Source organism: Oreochromis aureus, linkage group 15, assembly GCF_013358895.1.
Source record: "Oreochromis aureus strain Israel breed Guangdong linkage group 15, ZZ_aureus, whole genome shotgun sequence".
NCBI lineage: Eukaryota > Metazoa > Chordata > Actinopteri > Cichliformes > Cichlidae > Oreochromis > Oreochromis aureus.
In genome coordinates, this window is record NC_052956.1 from 21298856 (window position 1) to 21306815 (window position 7960).

The 7960-nt window shown below is 36.7% G+C and overlaps 1 protein-coding gene across 2 annotated transcripts; it reads left to right on the forward strand.

Moving 5' to 3' along the window:
* Window positions 1-947: 947 nt before the first annotated feature.
* LOC120433248 lies at window positions 948-5478 on the forward strand. Of its 2 annotated transcripts, XM_039599224.1 has the most exons (5): window positions 948-1036; window positions 1255-1590; window positions 1988-2095; window positions 2411-2506; window positions 4301-5478. In XM_039599224.1, exons 1-5 carry the CDS (start codon window positions 976-978, stop codon window positions 4306-4308), a joined length of 609 nt encoding a protein of 202 aa, XP_039455158.1. In that variant the 5' UTR covers window positions 948-975; the 3' UTR covers window positions 4309-5478. The 2 variants fall into 2 exon arrangements, with proteins under 2 accessions (XP_039455158.1, XP_039455159.1); XM_039599225.1 differs by lacking the exon at window positions 2411-2506.
* The last annotated feature ends 2482 nt before the right edge of the window (window positions 5479-7960 follow it).

The following is a 7960-nucleotide window of genomic DNA, read 5'->3' on the forward strand; positions in this document are numbered from 1 at the left end:
TGCGAGCTGGCTGACCAGATTACCACCCTGGAAAGGAAATTCCCAGATTCCTTTACAATTATCCTTGGGGATTTTAACAGAGCAAACCTAAACCACGAACTCCCTAAATACAGACAGCATATAGACTGCCCCACCAGGGACAACATCACACTGGATCACAGTTACACCACTTTAAAAGATGCTTATTGCTCTGTGCCCCGGGCAGCTTTGGGACATTCTGATCACTGATCGATACATTTTTGATGAACAAACTTTCTTTGTTTGAACATGAGCCATACTGTGTTCTCCCTTTGTTTGACATCTTAATATTTGAAAACATAACTGACAAAACATTCTTCATAATCATATAAAACACTCTTATAATAGTTAGGGAGCTTGTGCTGTGAGGTCCATCCTACTGTGTGGGTATGTAGCCTCTCCTTAGCTCTAGATTTATCCCCTCTCTCTGTTTCAGTAGTATTCTTATCGAGCGGAAGTGGTCATTGCTGCAATATTATCTTGTTTCCTTGTGAACATTAAGAATAAAACTTTGGTTTGTGAAGAATTTGTATTTTGACCTCTTTTCATGTGTCCTGAAAAAACCCACCATGAACACTGTTTTCTAATAATAAGTCAACATGTAAACAATAGCTTCATTAATGCCACACCTACCTCATCTAACAGTCACACATTTAACTTCCTTGTTTCTGTTGTTGATCACAAATGTTTCCATTGTTGTACAGTCTGTTTAAAGGGACGAAAGGGGAGTCTGCAAAAAAGATTAAATATAAAAGATAATTTTAAAAAAATTATTCATTGTATATGTACACTGGGAGAGAGATGGAGCTAAGGATGGTTAAAAGCTATGAAGTGAAATAATTCATTCAGCAACATGAGACAAAAGGAGTGATGTCACTATGAGGAAGTGAGTGGGAAGTTGATGCTGTGTTCATCTCTGAGAGCAAGAACAGAGACTGAGAGAGACAGAGAAGCACGATGGCTGCATTCACATGGATTCAAATGTCTTCATTACTGACACTGATGCTTCAGTTTAAAGGTAAGTGTACATAGAAACACATTCAATTAATAAACTGGATTCTTTATTCTTCCTTTAACTGAGGCAGTCATGGTTAAAGTTTCAACTTGAGCTGACTCTTGGAAACTAAAGTTGAAACTTAAACTTGTGTTATATTTAAAATAAACTTCACATTATAAACATAACACTCATATTCATAACATATTTGATGTTTCACATTTCTCTCTTTTTCTCAACAGGAACAACTGAGCAACATCAAACTGTTCAAACTGTCACAGCTGAACGTGGACATGATGTTACTCTGTCTTGTAAAAATGTGATACAAGGTCAGCATAACTGTATCAGTACTACCTGGATCTTCAGTGATTCAAGCAGCACAGTAACACTCTTTGAACTTGGGCAGATTAAAGAAGCCAAACCTAAACCAGACAGACTGAGTCTTTCTGCAGACTGTTCTCTGGTTATAAAGAAGGTCACAGATCAGGATGTTGGTCATTACACCTGCAGACAGTTCAAAACAGCAACAGGATCACAAGAATATTCAGACATTATGATTGATCTGTCTGTTATTAACAGTGAGTATTTACATCTTAATGTTTTCAGCTCAAACTGTCCTGTTAGAACAACAAACTGAAACACCACAATAATTATGATCACAGTGATGAAGTTCATTTTTCTATTGTTGCTTTTCTCTTACAATATCTCCATCTTCACCAGTGTATGTACATGAGAACAATGATAAAGCATCTTGAACAGCTCTGTGTTGACATATGAACACTGTAGACTCACAGTTGAGTGTCTGTATGAAGATAAAGAGAACATATCCTCAGACATGAGACATCATCAAAAATGAGACTTGTTAGACTGTTAAACATCTCACCACTGTTTCCTCTCTGTTGTTGTTCACTTACTTTCAAGTCTTTTCTTACTGTTGGTGTCTTTAATGTTGTTATTGCATTTCTTTGTGTGAAGATGTGAAAACAACAACATCAACAATTAAACCAACCGTGAAAATAAACACATTGACAACAAAAGAGGAAGTAAAGACATCGCTGACAACAACATCAAATCAACCAGACGGTAGTGACTGAATCGCTCTGTTTTTTTAAAATCTGTATCGACTGTTTAGCTTCTATGAAAGATAAAATAACATTTTATTACTAATATATTTTTGAACACATTTAGTTGATTATTAACATTTTCATTGCTGGTGTTTATTTAGAATATTTGATTTTGTATTTTTAAATAAATACTGCAGCCTGAAACTCCACAGTCCAAAAACACATCAACCGTCATCTCTACATGTTAGAAAACCGACTGTATTTATTAGATTTGAAATCTTTGGCTTTTGTACTGAACAGAAATTTGAAGCCAAAATATTTTTATTATTTTCAGATTGTCTGTATTTGCTGAGATGTATCATTGTGTCTGTGGGTTTAGCAGCACTCTTAATATCTGCTGTTACAGTCAACATGTGGACAAAAACTAAAGGTGAGAACATTCACAGATGAAACTTTTATACATAAAAAGCTTCGAGTTTTACTGTAATTTTTTTTGTTTTTTATTTTTGTTATTTCAGGAAACAAAACATAGACTTAAGAAAACATTGTAAGATTGAACACTCAGTATTCCTCTGTAACTTTTGTTACTATTACCGGTGCCAGATCTAGGTGAAATCCGACAGCAAACGATACACAGACTAGGGAGCACTGCAAAGCCAATTATATAAATACTGTGGAATAATAGAGAGGACACCAAAGCTAGAAGATAGAAGCAGATGTTACATGAGCTCTGCTTTTCTGTTTCAACCCTATGTCACTGTTTTGGCGTGTGCTGGGAGGCGAAGCTTCATGGCTTCAGAATGCTCGAACAACTAATAAGCTAGTTAATAGTGAACTTCTTTAAACCAGCCCAGGTCGAGTGATAACAAGAAAGAGCAAATAAAAGCTGATTGATGCTGATTCACTTAGATGTTACAGCAGGTATGTCTAAGTTCAGTAAACTCAAACAGACTCTGCAGCTGCTTGATTTACTTTCTTAAGTTCATGAAATTTATTATTAGTTGTTTTAAACCATAAACAAAAGATGTTGAGTACACCTGACACAAAACACCAACTGTCACAACTGGTTGTGTCCATCTGCCACAGGACAAAAGACATGTTGTGGAAAAGAGCCAGAGATTAATAACAAGTAATGATTAAATGCAGAGAGGGCTATTAACACATAGCGGGTGAAAAGGTGACTGAAGACGAAATACTCCACGCATCATGAGAATCCCCCAGCAGCCATTGCAGCATAACTAAGAGAGGATTCAGGGTCACCTGATCCAGCCCTAACTATATGATTGAGCAAAAAGTAAAGTTTTAGGCCTAATCTTCAAAGGCTCTTCCTCCAGTTCGACTGTAAAATACTCAAGGAACCACAAGGAAGCCCACAGTCTGAAAGGGAAGTGCTCTTATGAGGGTGATACCATATCAGTATTACTGATTATTCAAGACATTTTATGTGAGGGCAGGATTTTAAATTTGATTCCAGAATATAACAGAAGACAATGAAAAGAAGCCAATATATGAGAAATGTTGGGTCTAAACTCAGACCCCGCTGTATCCAGGACTTATTCCCATGAAAGAAAAACAAGGCAACAGTGTTCGATCGATTACTTGCGCAAGGGAGGCCTTTGGTCAAGAACCAGCTCTTGGAGCTCACGCTCCTAACCTGTCTCCAGCCCAAAGTCCTTCAAAGAGCAGCTTCCCTCGCAGCTATTTATTGACAAACTGTTACAGTTCACACAATAGTTTACAACACGTACCTCCCCTCTTAACCCCCCTTGGTTACAAAGACGAGGCACTGTATGTATATATATGTGTGTGTGTGTGTGTGTGTGTGTGTGTGTGTGTGTCCTCCTGCTGGGCAGGAAGCTTACATCAAACAGATCTTTCAGATAGGATGTATCTGCAATAAAACATTACAGCCCCCTACCCAGAACCCCGAGAATCTGGGGGGGGGAAGGACAGTGGAATCCCTTTCAGAGTTGGCAAGCATAAAAATGACAAACATTTAACAATCCACTCTAACAAGAAATATGTTAGTAATATTTAAGTTAATAACACTAATTAATAAAATAATAATAATATTTATAAGTTCCAAGCTTAACTGTAATCATAAGAAATCTAAAAAATGTAATAAAAATGCAAAAGACTGAAAACATCGAACAAAACAGGAAAACAACATCACAAAGTATGAATATCAGAGAGAATCTAAAGTGTGTTGTGTTGTTTTCCACAGGAGCTTAATGATGAGGGTGAAGATGGAGTGAACTATGAAAACATTGGAGACTCTTCTGCTTCTGTCAGACTCCACTGATCAACAACTCAAACATCACCTTGTGACAAAAATGAGCCCATTGCTGTTGAAACACTGTGTGTGTGTGTGTGTGTGTGTGTGTGTGTGTGTGTGTGTGTGTGTGTGTGTGTGTGTGTGTGGCTGGGTCTAAGTCTGAGACTTGCTGAGCTCTGTGGGACATTGTTATGATGGGTGAGGGTTGCTCCTCCCTACCACTCCCTGCTGGTCACTGTTCTTGAGAACTTTTAGGAACTCTTTCTGGGGCCTCCCTCCTCCTTCTGCACATGGTTGTCATCTGGACGTGTGGGCTTGGGTCTCAAGTACTCCTGGGGTGCTTTGGATGGCCCTGCTGAACTGGATTGTTCTTCGTCTACTTCTGGGTCCAGGGGTGTTGTTGTGGCCCCTGACCCTCATTATTAAGTCCGTTTTGTGACACACACACACACACACACACACACACACACACACACACACACACACACACACACACACACACATTTAAAGCAAAATTGACCATGTACATGTGTGTCTTTGTATTTTCCTGATGTGCTGTTTGCTTTTTATATATATATATATTTTTTTACAGTTTTCTTACAGGTGCAACAGTTGGTGATCTGCTGAGCTTAACTATGAGTGCTTTGTACTTTTATTTGTCTCTTTTCTAAGATTTTCTCTGCTTTTTATTTTTTGTGTCACTCTCTTTTTCCCCTGTCTTCTCTTTACCCCTTCTTACCTTTCATTGCCTGTCAGCTCTTGTATTGCTAAATTACACATAAACAAAGTGAATAAGAATGAAAATAAATAAAAGCAAAAAAGAAAGAAAAACTAAGAACGGAAGGCTACAGACATTTCATATAGCTCCTTTGGGCAAAACAAATGAGTTTGGCACAACAGAGCATTCAGATCATGTTTCTCCTGTCAGAAAAGAGGTTTCAAAAAAGGAACAAAAAAAAAGTTTTGATTTTATCTCATGTTTAGCTAAAACCTTTTTCATGTGCAGTTAGATTTGTTTTTAGATAAATCTAACTTAAAACAATATTTTATCCTTCATTTAGTTATGATAAACAGGATCTTTTGTTGTGTAAATCTGCAGCTGCTGATGTTTACTGAAGGTAAAACAGTGAGATCAGAATCACAGGTTTTTTTATTGCTTCATAAATTTTTCTCTTTTGATTGTTTGTCTTTATACTTTATTTTTATCCCTGAGCTCTTCTCTCTCTTTTTGAGATGTGGAGAGGAGGTGAGTTTTAAAGACATTTAAAAATAGTAAAAGATTTTATGATTCAAATTATAACGTCAATGTTACATTTTTCTTTTTCATGTTTTGGATGATAATACGAATAAATGAAAAACATATTTGTGAACCACTTTATTGTGTGTTTTCAAACTCTCTCTCTCTTACACACACACCTGATCCATCCACCACAGACCACAGTACAAACTAGCATCTATTATTGTCTCCAGTTTGACTTCCTGTTCTTTCATATTCAGTATTAAACTTTTACTCTGGTGGTTTGAGCAGCTCTGTTTGTACTGAACTTGTATTATAACATTTCCAAACATGTGCAAACATCTGCTTTTATTTTTGATAGCTGAATTATACTTACACAACATTAAAAAAGGTATAAGGACCTGCTGTGTGTAGAAACTGGTGTGAATCCTAAAGACAGTTTAGTGTCACGTTCATCGATGTGTTAACCATTTATCTGTCAGAGGTTCATCTGGTCATCATGAAACCTCCAGAGCTCTGCTGCTGTTGTACCCACATTCTCACCAAAACACTTCCCCTTCACTTCTCAGAAAGAATGACTTCAGAGGTTCAATGAGGAACAAACAGCTCTCAGACCACTATCATATCTCATCTATGTTCTTATCGAGCTGCTAACAGTGGCCCCTGCGGCAGTATTACCATGTTTCATTACAATAATTAAGATTCAGATTCTAGTGTGTAAATAATTTGAGTCGTCAACTATTTCATGTGTGCAGAAAAACATCACCATAAACCTATTTTCTAATAACAAACCAAATGTACAGAAGAGCTACATTAATGTAAACACTTACATCATCTAACAGTCTTCACACATTTAACTTCCTCTTTTCTATTATTGATAAAGATATTTTCCACTGTTAAACAGTCCTTTAAAGGGAAAACAGGGGAGTTTGCAAAATAGATTAAATATAAAAGTTATTAAATGTTAAAATTTTATATCTACATTGAGACAGAGGGGCAGATACAGATGCCTAAAAGCTGAATGAACTGAATTAATTCAGCAAGAGGAGAGAAAAGGAGTGATGTCACTATGAGGAAGTGAGCAGGAAGTTGATGCTGTATTCATCTCTGAGAACAAGAACAGAGACTGAGAGAGACAGAGAAGCACGATGGCTGCATTCACATGGATTCAAATATCTTCATTACTGATACTGATGCTTCAGTTTAAAGGTAAGTGTACATAGAAACACATTCAATTAATAAACTGCATTATTATCACAAGTGTTACTTCTTTATTCTTCCTTTAACTGAGACAGTCATGATTAACTTTTTGACTTGAGCTGAGTCTTGGAAACTAAAGTTGAAACTTAAACTTGTGTTGTATTTAAAACAAACTTCACATTATAAACATAACACTCATATTCATAACATATTTGATGTTTCACATTTCTCTCTCTCTCTTTCTCAACAGGAACAACTGAGCAACATCAAACTGTTGAAAAACTCACAGCTGGACGTGGACATGATGTTACTCTGTCTTGTAAAAATGCAATACAAGGTCAGCATAACTGTATCAGTACTACCTGGATCTTCAGTGATTTATGCAGTGCAGTAGCACTCTTTGAACATGGGCAGATTAAAGCAGCCAAACGTAAATCAGACAGACTGAGTCTTTCTGCAGACTGTTCTCTGGTTATAAAGAAGGTCACAGATCAGGATGTTGGTCTTTACACCTGCAGACAGTTCAAAACAGCAACAGGATCACAAGAATATTCAGACATTATGATTCATCTGTCTGTTATTAACAGTGAGTATTTACATCTTAATGTTTTCAGCTCAAACTGTCCTGTTAGAACAACAAACTGAAACACCACAATAATTATGATCACAGTGATGAAGTTCATTTTTCTATTGTTGCTTTTCTCTTACAATATCTCCATCTTCACCAGTGTATGTACATGAGAACAATGATAAAGCATCTTGAACAGCTCTGTGTTGACATATGAACACTGTAGACTCACAGTTGAGTGTCTGTATGAAGATAAAGAGAACATATCCTCAGACATGAGACATCATCAAAAATGAGACTTGTTAGACTGTTAAACATCTCACCACTGTTTCCTCTCTGTTGTTGTTCACTTACTTTAATATTTTTTTCTTACTGTTGGTGTCTTTAATGTTGTTATTGCATTTCTTTGTGTGAAGAGCCGGTAACAACAAAATCAACAACAGTGAAGTCCACCAAAAAAACATCATCGACAACAAAATCCACAACAACAACAATTAAACCAACCGTGACAATAAACACATTGACAACAAGAAAGGAAGTAAAGACATCGCTGACAACAACATCAAATCAACCAGACGGTAGTGACTGAATCGCTCTGTTTTTT